General features: G+C 43.8%; 1 protein-coding gene across 1 annotated transcript; it reads left to right on the top strand.

Annotated features, from left to right (window-relative positions):
* The first annotated feature begins 7771 nt into the window (after positions 1-7771).
* LOC146302241 (uncharacterized) lies at positions 7772-13559 on the top strand. The gene is made up of 7 exons (XM_084699007.1): positions 7772-8043; positions 8482-9988; positions 10695-10723; positions 10972-11100; positions 11714-11780; positions 12588-12695; positions 12933-13559. The coding sequence occupies exons 1-7, from the start codon at positions 7772-7774 to the stop codon at positions 13557-13559; spliced, it is 2739 nt and encodes a 912-aa protein (XP_084555133.1).
* Positions 13560-14631: the final 1072 nt, after the last annotated feature.

The following is a 14631-nucleotide window of genomic DNA, read 5'->3' as shown; positions in this document are numbered from 1 at the left end:
AATTGTTGCATAATCATGTAATATTTAACATACATGTACAAAATGCTTTCAACTTCAAGTGACCTTAAAATCAAACACAGATGATCATTTCACACATCAAGGTTGCACAATTAATTTTTATTGTCCATTGTCCATCTCACTTAGCAAGAACCCATGACAACCGACCTATAGGGATCGCAAACCAAGTAGTCTACAAGTCAATTTGTTAGCTATATTTCCTTGAGATGGCTCAATAACCATGTCTGACAGCAGGATTAAAAGCAAAGACACCGCAGGGAATTGAACCCCATCCTGAGAAACCAGGAGTGCCACCACCGGAGTCTTTTGCTTTTTTTTTGCCGTTTTAACAGGATAAAAAGCAAAACCTGGAGGAACATGACCCAAGAGTCTGTTCCCCCAGGAAAAGAAAAACCCTTAATCCCTGCTGCATTTCTACTTCTTGCGAAGGACTCTGGCTTTTCTGCGAGCCTGTAACTAGAGGAAAAGACAACTGCAGTTTCCCCATCCCCGACAAACCCCAAAAAGACACTGCATTGTTGGACATTTACGCGTGAATTCCTGTAGCAATACAAGATGTTGCTGTAATCTTTCATAGATTCACTTATCAAATGAAATTCATCCATTGGGCTGGCGAAGTTGAGCCGTGTGTGGTTAGCTTTTGTTGCTGGAATGAAAAGAGGGACAATTTATACCCCACCCCCTCCCCTGCATAACCCAACACTTCAAAAATAATTTCTGTATCCCTGCCAAGACTTCAGACAACATGGCTCTTCAGATCTTTGGTATAGTTGTCATTTACTGTGACAGAAAATCAGTACTGAACACCACCTGCAGTGCGCATAACTCCTCCAGAAGACAATCAAGGGCTTTACGCTAGGTACTGGACACACCGAGAACACACGACGCACATCCCACGCATCCCTGTAGCAGTTAACTGGCGCAGTAGTGATTTTAAGTTGAATCAAGAGGCATCTGAAAGGAAGAGAGAAAGTGTTGCCCCACCCCGCACCCCGACTACTGCAATCTGCCTTACAGGTTTAGCCATTTGGAAATGGACTACGGAACACTGATGTGTACTTTATGATCATACGGTTATGCAGAGCTGATGTGCATGCAGAGTTAAGGAGTTGTTACACATAACCATGGTATGTTAACATCGAGGGAACCAAAATCACTTAACTTGGTGACCATGAAACGGAAGTGATGCTCAATTAGCAGCAAGACAAGCTTGTGACGCGATCTGAAAGTGACTGGATTTCTCAGTTTCCCACCACGCAGTTGGAGAATCCCAGATGCCAATTCAAGACAATTTAGTTGCGAAATTTGACCTGAGAAACCAAAAGGGAAAGGAAAAGAGGCACACAGACACACAGGAACTTCCGTGAAGGATCTCAGGGGAAGGGGGTCACTTAAGCTCAAGCGCACAGGAGTTGGTACTTCATTCAGGGGCCACACATTCATATGCTGACAGCTCCCAACGACGGCTTTGCATTCAGGTGCAGGCGCAATCGGAGTGGACAGACGAGTGGATCTGAAACAAAGATTGACCTACAGAAAACACACACTCCTCCCACCACACAGTACTCATCTCAGGTAGATGGCATTCTTCCTTTGGGTTTTTGCAATTCTGCAAGATTAAAAAGCAAAGACACCCTTTTGCCCACCCTCACAGCATCAAAATCCATTCCATTATAGTAGGGTTTACTTTCTTAAAGCTTCAGAGTGGTTACTGGTTTCCAGTTAATCTTTGTCACAAGACTTAAGCTTTTAAAAAGAAAGCACAGCAATTTCCACATTCCATGAGTAGTGTGCAGCTGTTTCATTGCAAGTAGTAGCTTTACTGGTCAAGAGCAATGAGGGCAGTTGAGCCCCATTCGTTTGATGGTGTCACTGATTCAAAATAGCCTTCCTACTTTGGGATCAACATAAGCTGCATATGACTTATCTGCCTTCACTTTCCACCATGTAAGAGCTGCCATCCAGCCCAGGTCACATCCGTGCTCTAAAAGCTCCAAGCTTAAGTCATACCTGAAAAAGCACAAGAAAAGCCCACAGACAAGCCCCAATCCCCAAAAGAACAAATGCATACCAAAATGTATTTCAATCACAACAAGCTATGCATTTATTATCCAGTTATAAATCCTTTACAGATGGTCACTACAGTACAAAGGCATAATTAGGGCATATAGCCAGAAATTTGATGTTAAGTTAAGTGTAAAACATTGATAAGACACCTTACGTGACGTTTGAAGCGCAAGTAACCCTTTACATACAATGAGTTAGGAGTTCCTGACGGTCTTGAGTATTGGAAAGCGCACAGGACACAGCACACTGTAAAATGCAAAGAGGAAAACAAGCCTTCCACCACCCCCCCCCCCTCAGTCAACTCAACCACCCCACTGTCAATCCATCCCCGAAATTGCCAAAAAGCACTACCAATACAGTATGATCAATAAGATTGTACTAAAAAGTCAAATATGAAACATTGAAAACCACATAGGGGACAACCAACCAATTGCCATAGGAAATATTTAAATACCACAGGCCTCTACGCGAAGGCTTTTCTCCTTAGGGGTTGTTGACGTGGACTCTTGGACGCTTGCTTTGAGGGGTGGGTCAATTACAATAATCTGGAAAAGTCACAATTAAGCAGTCCCCCTGACCCCCGCAAACCCCATATTCAACTGAGATTCCAGGACAGTATTGAAATGATATCCAATATAAAGTGACTTGTTACCACACTCCCTGGGAGTACACCTTGAGCCGAAAACGATATGGCACACATCTGGCTACACCGGGTGACAATGGAGACCATTTAGTTGCTACACGGCGTGGCTAAACCACAGGGCAAAACGTCCATCCAATTATGACAGGGAGCACCTGGTCGGTTCCTCCCCCAAAGCTCAATTCAGAAGCTTTAAAACGCCACCTCTACACCAAGCTGTGAAGTCTAGGAAGAGATTGATTAACACCCCATAGCCCCCCCCTCCCAATTTCCCCAACGCCATACACCCAATCACAGTACATTTGAACCAACACATAAATTGTATGCAAGTACAGTCAGACGATCGACTTTGCTACATAAGAGCAGTACAAAATACCTTCCTAAAATCCTGAAACGCTGTGGTTTCCCTTGATCCCATCCTTAGAAAAATCGTTAGCATGATGAGCTCGACTTGATTGGATTAAGGTGGGTTACTACAGAGAGGGACTCCCTCAGACGGCCAGCCTGAGTTGAGCCTGTGAAAAGAAAACTCCAGACACGTTTCTTCCCAACCCTCCCCCCAATACCACCCCACTATTCAAAATTGATATGTTCAGGTATCAATAACTACCTACGAGGTACGAATTACAATGATGTAACATCTTAAAAGTAGGGGGATCGGTTACGCCCAAAACTTTTCCTCATGCGCTTCACTCACTGCTCACTGTAACCAGCAGGTGTAGCTGCTCAGCACCAAAGGGATGGATGTGGTATTGAAGACGTACAGACGTCCTTCCGATTCTCAACTTCCACGAAGACCACTTCTGGGGGCAGACCTATTGATTTCAATGACAACTCTCCAGCCGGGGGGGATTTTATCTGAGCGCAGGGGAGATGAGAAGTCCAAAGGACGGTCTTCTCGCCAGCGCACTATCATGGCCCTCATCACAGCAGACACCACTCAGCACAACAGGAAGGGTGACCATCAGGGGAATACAACTCTTTACACACCTTTCCTGAAAAAGGGAAAAACAGAGCTTTGCGAGCAATTGTGTTCTTAAGGGCTACATTTTTGGCGAATAGTTGACATTGCATTAGGCCAATCAAAAGGTTACACCAATACCTCTACCCAACATACAAACCAAACCGTTTCTTTGACTGGTGACGCTAGGCGTTCCCACTCCCCCCCTCACTGCTGAAGGGACCCCTCATCTCTGGCTCGCTCAAGGACAACTCTGGACCGACTGCTCCACTGGAGGCCAACACTGGACTGCTACCCTGCCCTCTGGCTCCCTCTGGTGTACACGTGGCCGCTTTGTGCTCCTGCTCCTTTGGATCCCCTCTGCTCCTCCCCTCGATTCCCTCTGGAGCCTGCCTCGCTTGCCTCTGGTCCTCCCCGTTCCCCGTGGCCTCGCTTCTCTGGTCCTCCCTCTGATCGAGTCCTTCCTGGATTATGTGGCTACCAACTAAGTCCTTGATTTTCCTTATGAAACACCACAGCTCAGTCCTTTGTTCCCATTGAGGGTAAAAAAATCTTCTGTCTTCGCTAACTAAAGCAATTCTCATTCTTAAATTAAAAAAAATCCTCTTTCTTACTTGACTGATTCACCAGAACGCGTGTCAGACCGCCATTTTGAAACACCATGACAAGCATAGAACTGCCAATTCGAAAGAAAAAAGGCTGCCAAATTTTACTTCGCCGTCAGCATAACATTCTTTAAAAATAAATACTAAAATGAAAAGATGCGGGAAAAAGAACAATGACAATTGTCGTCTACTCTCGCCGCCATTTTGAAGTGAGCGTTCATCACGTAGCTCCGCTCGACATACTGCTCTGGTCATACACCAATAATGTCGACTTTCAACTCGCTACAGTAACTACTGCGTAGCTAGTTTATTTCTCTTCACCAGATTGCTAGTTTAGGGTAAGGTTTAGGTTCCTTACTAAGAGCAAAACAATCACGTTATGTTAACGGACAAATGCTTCATCTTACTTAACTCTGTCTGCATTTTGAATATGAATACTATTTTCCTGACGATTATCATTTTCCTTACTGTAGGTCTTTAGTTGATTCGTCTATCTACTTGTACTGTACAGTACTGGATCAAGTAGTTTACTTTACGGATCTGCCAACTTCTGATGTTTGGTTAAAAAAAAATAACGTCTTACGTTTGGTAGACTTGATGTATAAAATCAGTACAATAATTGAACTCCAATTAGATAGTTGTATGTCCTAAAAGACTAGCTTTCAAGGTTACCGAACTTATATCAAGCTAAAACACACTCGCGCCCATTGAGGCTACAACTAGTTTAGGGACAAACTGATACTATAAATGTAAGACTATAACCAACTAAATAAGACCCTACAAAGCTTGACAACGGATTAGTTACTTCTCTGAACATACTCTACAGAAACTATCTTCGACAAAGTAGGATATTTAAGATTTAAACCCAACGACCTGTACAACGTGGAAGAACGACGCACCGGAACCAAAGCAGTCTGAGGGAGGGAGAATTTGACTCCGTATTTATACAATTTCTGTGAAGCGGTTAGCGTCACAAACACGATTCTTCCGCGTAGCATATGTGAAGAAATAGATCCTAAATTTTCCAATGAATACTGTCAACATTAACCTTGGAACTAGGTTACATACACATTTTTATTTCTAAACCTTGATCAAACAACCCATAAATACCATAATCGTTAGGTGTTTGTATAATGTGTACCTAGTTAAATGACATACCCGATTTTCACGCGCAAAACGCTTTTGGATAGTCTGCTATAGTGTTGTAACGTCAAAATACATATAAAATATATTGTTAAGACGACAATGCTATACAATTACATGAGTTATGTATATTACAAGACTATAAATAAGCGTTATTATCCACATGGGTCATTCATTCCCATTGAAAACCGCAGTTGACGTCACCACAGCTGTTTTTCTGCGCGGATGGCTCTTGTGCTAACGGTAAACAGTCTCTCAAACCAGATCTAACCGGTACTTTCTGGAATGGACTGGTACTACTTTTCCTTTACTGCATTGACTACAATTTTGAGATTGACGTCGAATAAAACAATACCAAATAATAACAGTGTGTCATCAACATGTTTATGCAAGCACTCATGTAACGGCGCAGGTTATGGTGAAGTTATAATATAGACCTAGGTAGATAAAACTTCTGGAGGAATAGTTCTATTGGTATTTTTAAAACGATGGGACTGTTTGTTAAATACAAAACAGACCAAACGATCTGTTAATCACACTACTAGCTCTAGCTCTATGTCTAATAGCTAATTGTAGGCTACTGTAAGCCTATCTATACTGTAACTTTGTATTTAAACGGTCCATCCTGTGTCTATGTTGAATGTTAACGTCATTACTCTGGAAACTAAAGCCAAGCTCAGAAAACAAAACTAGCCTATTGGATCATACTTCTACATTTAAAAGCAATCGCAAATGAGGCATATCTGAAAGGATTTTACAAAAGAGTAGATGCAACAAGAAAATTCTCGACCTTCTCTAGTGGAAAAGTACCAAACAAAAACGAGGAGGGGGAACATAGCTGCTTTTGTTAACCACCAGATGGAGTAAAATTACACTACATTCCCCACAATTTCTGCAAAATCACCCTTAGACTTATACATCTTTAGTAATCTTACACAAAATATGTCCTAGAAATGTGTATATTTATTTAGTGTATTATTGTATGCACAATATAGACCCCATGTTCTGCCATTACACAAACAAAAACATGGAGGCTACTAATAGTTGTGGTATGGGATAGAAATGGAATTGCTTTGTTTCTCTAATATTCAGGAATAAAAATGTGCTGTCACTTACAATCTGTGTAACATGATAAGTTACCTAAACAAGGGATGAATGGGGGAACATATGCATGTTCCTTAGTAACCAGCTTGTCAGATGGGCCTATGCTCAAATAATAATAATGATCAAACAATGATTATCTGATTACATTTTAAAATAACTATGGTTCTGAAATGAATGCCATCCTATATGAGACGTGTATTGGGTATCAGACAAGGCCAGCACAGGCAGCTCTTCCAGTCCCTTATGCAACTAATCTATCGATTGGCAAGGGAAGGGATTGTTCTCTGCATGTTGCAGGGTATTTCAGAACCTTTTGACCTTAACATTGATTGCAATCACAGTTGTCTGGTGGAAGTTTCAACCTTCATGCAAGAATAAACTCATGGTAGAATCGTCTCAACACCATAAAATGCTAAAACAAGGTAACAGGTAAAGTGACATTTTTAGTCATATGCTAAAATGAGATGACGGAAATGGGTCATATAAATGGAGGGTAACCAACCCATTAAGAAGACACCTGGGTGTTTTTGGAATAACTGGTGAACTTCTCTGCTGCCAGTCTGTGAGTGAGTGATCCTCAAAGAACCTTGTCGTCTAAAATCTTATGAAGCAATGATGACAATGGTTACCCTCTTCTGACAGGCAGCACTTTGACTCTGTGGAAAAGGTACTATACTTATGGCCCTTTATGGAAGCAGAGAACCACCCACCCCCAGACACACACACAACCCTAACACAAACTCTTTGGTCCTTGTCAATAGGCTTAATGAACCGTACTAGTGTTCCTGTTCTAGCGGACGTTCGATGTTATCCTGTTCTCATGAGGACAGTTGTCTTACACTTTCAATCGGTTCGATGAGGCACTGTTACATCAGGAACAGTTGCAGCTCAGGGCACTGAGGCTAGCATTTTGCCCACTCTGTCACGCAGTTATTCTGATGTTGGACACTGAGAGAGACAAACACTCCAACTGAGGTCCAGAAGCTTCATTCAGGATTCAGCAGGATACCTAATTGAAATAATTGCTGGAACGTTTCAAGTAAATTCTTCAGATTTTTTTACCTTGCATATTTTGGCTGTTTGTACTTTAAGGGTGAAGTACAAGCCATGTGGTTTTAGGTGCCCTTGTTGGACTCAACTTTGGGATCTATTTATTTTTTATTTAGACCAAATACATTTACACTGGCAGATTTGAGACATGGTTGTCCAGAACAAACCTCAGTTTGCCCAGTGATGGCATCCAGGGCCGGCAGACAGGGAGCGGCAAGGCCCAAAAGAGGATCATCTGACGGACTCCAGAAGCAGCGGGCCGAGGCAGATGGCCGTGACGGTGCCTACCATGCGTCGGGCAGACAGGAGGGCATTGAGGGATTCTCAGCTGGGAAGAGGCAGGTGATGGAGAAGTTCTTTACACCCGTTCAGGTTGCGTCTCAGGATGAACTCAAACTGCGGAAGCATCGCCATCAACCTCCACAACACCAGCACCAGGACAGAGAGATGCACAGGTAGAAGGATTAGATCTATTATTACGTATAGTTAGGTTTCCATTCAAGGCAAATCTGTACACGTTTCATACTTGTACAAGCAAAAAGTTGAATTTACAATTTATTGTATTATGGCGATAGGCTTTAATATTGTGTAAAATAGGCTATTGAAGGATATATTTGTATACATAATTTGAACATAAAAAACACCCTAACCTTATAACCCATAGTCACTTTAAATGATTAAAATGATATTGACACAATTTAATCAGCATTATTATTATTATTAGCATCATTATATGATATGTGGTTGTATACAATTTTTAGCCTGTGTTTGCAGTGAATGGAGACCATTTGCCATTGTGTCTATTGCAATTCTTGACAAAATTGCTGTGTATGATACAATTATTACAATTACAATTACAATTACAATTATTATTATTCTTCACTCCATCCCAGTTATTCCATGTTAGATGAGGATGACAGAAGTACAGTTGACAGCCATGGTCACCAACACCACCATCATAATAATCACCATCTTCATGACAACCACATGCACCATCCCCATCCAAACCAGTACCAGCACCACCATCATCACCACTCTCCTGAGCATCTCCATCGGGGGGAAGGCGACATGAACGACCACCACACGTCCGTCACCCTCTCAAGAGCCTCTTCCTCTTCCCTCTCCTCCACTTCCTCCTCTTCTTCTTCCTGGTCCACGGAAGCCAGCACCAATGACCCCTTCTCCCTAAAGCTTGCCAGCCGGCCCCAACATTCCCTGTCCTGCTCCAACATTATGGAAGCCAGGGGCAAGTTCTCAGAGGACGACATCAGCGAGCCTATTGTCTACGCCACCATCAAGCATGGCCGTCCGGAGAGGAGCAGCCTTGGGGGTCATGGGGAGGCCCACTCCAGGCCTCAAGGCCAGTTGGACCGGGCCCTCAGCCGTAGTGAGGAGGGGCTGCTGTTGGAGAACCAGAGAAGCAAGCGTGGGAGGGGGTCGCAAAGACCCCCCCACTTGGAACACGGTACCCTTTACAAGACGGCTAGCCTTGGACGGAGCCTGGCTTTCAGCGAGGATGAGGGGCCCAAGAGGGCAGTGTCTTCCATGCAGCTGCCCACCAAGGGCATCCTGAAAAATAGGGCGGCCCGACCAGACATCCGTAAGGCCAAGTCCATGGAGGTGCTCTCCCCGCGAGTACACGGGGGAGGCACAGAAGGAGGTGGGGGGAAGGGGCCCCACCAGGTTGAGACAGCCAGGAAGAACTTTGTGCAGGGGAAGATGCAGTTCTCTGCCTTCCTGGATGAGATCACACGGCAGGTCATCAGCCCCTCACGCCTCAACACCCTGGGGGTAAACACCCTGAAGACCCCTGGGCAGCCCCAGGCTCAAGCCCCGGCTCCAGCCCAAGCTGCCACCAAGACCCAGCCTCAGCTTCCCCCGAAAACAAATCGAAGAGTGTCTTTGGAGGAGAAGCCTGTGTCAGCCAAACATCAAGCCGCATTTGGAAAACCGAACATGCGTTTACGAAAAGACTCTGTGACCGAAACACGTTTGCCCATTGGCAAGAACCACGCTCAACCGGCCAGCCCTCCACCTCAACCTCACCACACAGCCGGCCGCAAAGAGTGTCACTTTGTGACGGAGTGTCCTGTGGGAGAGCGACAGGGGCAATACGGCCCCCTTCTCACAGACTGCACCAGCACCGAGTCAACCCATAACCGGCCGAAACAGAGACACCACAAACAGCACAGCCAACGGTCCTGCCACAGCCCACCCGCCCCGACTCGCCAATCAGGGAGACCCCCCTCCCCCTCGGGCCCAGGCCAAGAGTACGAGTCTCTCTCCAGTAAATCAGACTCTTCCAGGAACAGAGACACGGCATCCACAGTTAGCCCCAGCTCAGAGAAAAGTGACCGCCAACACCGAAGCACCCACAGAGGTGGCCCTAAGCAGCTCAAGGTGAGTCACTTCACGTACTTTAAAACTATGAATGGAGACTACATTCTGCAAACTGAACCATACAACATAATCATACTATGGGAGTCATACAGGGTGAGTCCCAATCATGCTAGGGTGAGTCATTACTAAATCATGTGGGCTGGGTCCAACTGTGATGGAACAATCAAAGTGAGTAGCCTGCAACATGTAAGTAAACTATGCAGGAGTAACCTCTTTGCGTCCGTAAACAGACATGGGCGTCATGCATCACTTATATAAGCAGGGTTGAGGCAGATGCCATCCACAGTCTGATGCCTGTACACAGAGAAGCTAATGTTAGATAAGACAGATGCCTGATGGCGTATGCACACACACACACACACACTGGACGAATCCCTGCTGGGTTGGCTTTATTGACCACTGGGCCAATCAATAGCTTTTCCTGAAGCGTATAAACCAAAGTTCCATGAACCAATATTTTTCCCTTGTTATTTCATGTTTGTATCTCTCCCCAACTGTCTCTCTCTCTCTCTCTATCTCTTTGTTCTATTCATTTGGTACTTGGTTGTTTCTGTCTCCTGTGTAAAAACATTCCAATCGATTTCATGAGCAAGAGAAATGTTTGACTCTACGTTGCCACAACTGTACAGCAATGAAATGATCTACAGTACAACAAACATTAAAAATTCTTTCGTGTCTTTTCTGCTCTCTCTCATTCTCTTTCTAGGCCTCCGTGGGCGATATTGACCAAGTCCAGTAAGTGTATTTTACCCTCCCAGCTGTTACTCTATCACTGTCTATTGATGAACATTAAAGAACATCCTTTTTATTGTGACGGGTCAGTATCGATTGCCCTAATGGTCTCTCACTCTTTTGCTCAAATGTTGTTGACAAAGGTGGTTTAGATCATCCGTATTAGATAACAACTGGATACAGTGAAATATCCGTAAAGCAAGGTTTGGACATGTTGAACAACTTCAGCTCCCATCATTCCTCTCTCTCAGGGCTCTACAAGAAGAAAACATGGACCTGCATCAGAACCTTCTGCAGACCGTAGTTTGCATTGAGAGTCTGGAGGCAGAGCTACAGAAGACCAGGGAGGAGCTTGGCCATGTCAAAGAGAAATACAAGAGGTCAGGGGCTGATTGTGAGCGATCATTCATAGGATTCATGTATATGCACGTGTATGTGCGTGTGTAATCCCCATGGCCCCGGCAGTGCTACAATCCATATCCTGTCATTATCCCACAAATCGAAACATCAGTCCATTGATCTGCTTATGCAGCTGCCATTCCATTCACTGATATATACAACACACTCAAATCCTCCTCTGTGCTTTATTTGGGGGAGTGACCCATTTTCTTCTGTCCATTAGAGGAGAGGAGTAACGGACAGAAGAAAATAGGCCACTCCAAAAACATAGACTCTTTTCATAGCCTCATGTGAGAGTAACACCTTGCATGACCTAGAATCTGCTTATTTCTGTTGTGCAAGCAGATTACACATAAAAACACGATTTGTTTAACTGGTAAGGTTGTTTTTTTTAAATCTCTCTCTGTATATACTGACTCATGGACAAATTATAGAACTGAGTGTCACACACACACACACACACACACACACACACACACACACACACACACACACACACACACACACACACACACACACACACACACACACACAGCTCTTCCATTGATGATCAGAAGCCCTGGGCCTAAATCTTTCTCCTCTGTCCTGTTCCAGGCTCCAGGACTCACTCACAGGCACACAACACACCAACAATTTCCTGGGAGAGAAACTGAACACGGCGGTAAGAAACTGCAAAGGAGAACGAAAGAACGGGGGAAGGGGAAAGACCGAGAACAATACAAAAGAGAACTGAGCGAGAGGGGGGATGGGAGGAAGGAAAGGCAATGGAAGAGTGAAGGGGGTGGGGGATGGGGGCCATGTCGTAGCCAGTTGTTTACAACTGACACTTTAGGACTTTAGTAGACCCTGATTCAGAGACATTTACAATCAAGTGGGTGAACGCTGAGATCACAAGCATGGCAACACAGTCACAAGCGAAATACACATAGCACAACATGGTGTCTGTGTGAATGTTTAAAGAACTGCATTGCTAACTCATAAGCAAGCAGTAGTATAAATCAGGCATTTAGAAACCCCTCTTATCTGTGTGACATACTCAGCATACTTTGAAGTCAATTGGGTAAACAACCAAATGTCATAGTTTCTTCTGAAACATGAGAGGAGGAGGGACAAAGGGAAAGAACAACCCAAGGCCCAGGACAGAGGAAAAGGCATTGTTTCAAATCTTCTTTTGTGTGTTTCCCCCCCACAATATCTAGCAGAGTAGCAGACCTTTAAACATATACATTTATATCAAGTGTATGAGGAGTACACATTCTTATTTATCCAACAACCTATTCTGAAAGCTAAATCATGTAACAAGAGACACTTCTCTTTGATTGTTTTGTAAGTTACCAAACCCATCTTCAGAGTGAGCCACAATATACATATACTGTATACATACATTTTGGAGTTGTATATATACCAACTCAATTGTTGACTTAGCGCAATCAACACAAACCATGAATGCTATGCTATATCCCTGTAGAATGAGAGTCTTAGCAGTGAGCGGAAGTACATGATTCAGCGAATCAGCCAGCTGAGTGAAGAACTGGAGAACGCCCACAAGACCATCACCTCTTTGGAGAACATCAATGTGAGCACAGTGCCACCTACTGAACAAAACACTAAACAATTAGGGTTATGATGCCTGGTTTGCAGTATTTGTGTGCAATAGAAACCTCTGTTGTATTGAACAATTTACTATAATAATTGTCTTTGGGTGTGTGGCAAACAGGACCAACAAGCATTTCAAAATCTTTCCTACAATGTTCTCTTGCAGTAAAATACTTGCATAATGTAAATGACTTCAGTGAACTTTCATTATTCCCAGGTTCCCAGTCTGATCAAGGAGCTAATCGAGAAGCACCTTAAAGCTCCAGAGGCCGTACAGAAGTTCCTGCAAGCTGCCACACCAACTAACCAATCCTCTCCTGCTCACCAACCAGACGTCCAGTCAGCACCTCTGAATGTGGAGGGGATGGCACACGATTGGTCAGGAGGAGGGCAGAGACAGTCAGAGGTGGTGCAGCAGAGGGTCACTGCCTTCCTGCCTTGGAAACAAGAAGGTAGTGGAGGCGAGGAGGGAGGCATTAGGGTTAACTCCCCCTCTAACTCTCACGAGTTGCCCTTTTCAGTGGCTGACATCAGCCTAGCCATCTATCGAAAGGTGGCAGCCAACCATGCAGAGCCCCGGCCTGTCTTACCCCAGACCTGTCACCCCTCCGTGGTCATGGACCACCACGGTGACTGCCCTCCCAACCCTTACCCTTTGGCAAGTGTCAAGGGGAGTGAGGTATTCGGGGCAAAGGTCAGAGCAGCTGAGGTGGAGCAGGTTACCTTGGACATGTCCTACCTGTCAGCTCAGAGGATCCTAGATGATTTCATGCACCAGCTGACGATCCCGGAGGAGGAGGATGGCAGGAGGCTGGACTGTGATGGTGGGGACTGTAATCTGTAAACCCAGTGATTCAATAACCCAATTATATATGCCAAAATACTTTAAAATACTTTTGATGTGCTTAAAGGAGCTTGTTTCTAGTGGAGCAAGCCCAAAGTGCAAGGCCAAAACCCACACTTCAGGTTGTCTGACGCTAAACGTGAACAAGGAAACCTCAGGGCCCTTTTCCCAGTTCCGTTCCCAGTGTTGGACAAATGTAAGATCATTATGTTATATGTTGATAATTTATATAAAGATTTGCACCAAAGAGATTAATAATTCGAAAATATATTACTCGAACCCAGATGTTCATGACGGTATATATCTAGTTTTGAACTTTTAGAACGTTTAGAAAGGCTAACAGGGCCATGTAGCATCAATGAGAGTAACATCATTGTAGCTATTATTTCACCATCTCCCCTATTGATATCTGTTTTGTGGTCTGTGATAGAAGAAATTGTGTATTGATTTGCCATTGTACATTAGTATGTTAAGTATGCTTATGTATGCATTGTTTCTCTTTTAGTCAAACAAATTGTTTTAGGCATTTTATGCATTATTTATTTTGATAGTGACAGTTGTGAGACAAGAAAGGCAGGGAGCGAGAGGGGATGACATGCAGGGAGAATGGGCCTGACTGGAATTGAATGGAAACTTAGCCTGTGCTGTTGCGCGGTAAGATCTCAGAATGTCGTACCCTCTTTACAAGGTGAGCCTTTTTTTCTTTCAAAATTGAGCTACATTAATACACAAATGGGAAAGAATAATGTGGTTACTTGTACGTGTGTAAATGTATATATCTCAACACCATCCATCTAGCAACTATTCCAAATGAAGTGTTTTAGTCCAAAACAACTTCTTATTCAATTAGAATGTTTTCTCTCTACTAAAATGTACTCCTAAATGTCTTCATGATAAATATTGTTTCATCTTCAGGGAGAATGTAATTACCTTGGCTGTTGATCTATTGTAGCACATAAAAAGCAATACCGATTCCTTCCCCCCAAAATTCTGACTGCTATTCTTTTTTAGTTTAAGCAAGTCATTTTTTATAATGTGGAAATAGCATTTTGGAATGAAACACTTTGTATGA

The sequence above is a fragment of the Hypomesus nipponensis genome, chromosome 1 (assembly GCF_054491055.1).
Source record: "Hypomesus nipponensis isolate SF chromosome 1, ASM5449105v1, whole genome shotgun sequence".
In the NCBI taxonomy this organism is placed as follows: Eukaryota; Metazoa; Chordata; class Actinopteri; order Osmeriformes; family Osmeridae; genus Hypomesus; species Hypomesus nipponensis.
Note: the sequence above shows the minus strand (reverse complement) of the source record. Positions and strands in the feature narration are given on the sequence as shown.

Bases quoted from the DNA above. Each gene is read 5' to 3' on its own strand.
- LOC146302241 (XM_084699007.1), top strand. From the start codon at position 7,772: ATGGCATCCAGGGCCGGCAGACAGGGAGCGGCAAGGCCCAAAAGAGGA. The intron at 11,101-11,713 runs GTCAGGGGCTGA...GTCCTGTTCCAG, and splicing joins GTCAAAGAGAAATACAAGAG to GCTCCAGGACTCACTCACAG. The intron at 11,781-12,587 runs GTAAGAAACTGC...ATATCCCTGTAG, and splicing joins GAGAGAAACTGAACACGGCG to AATGAGAGTCTTAGCAGTGA.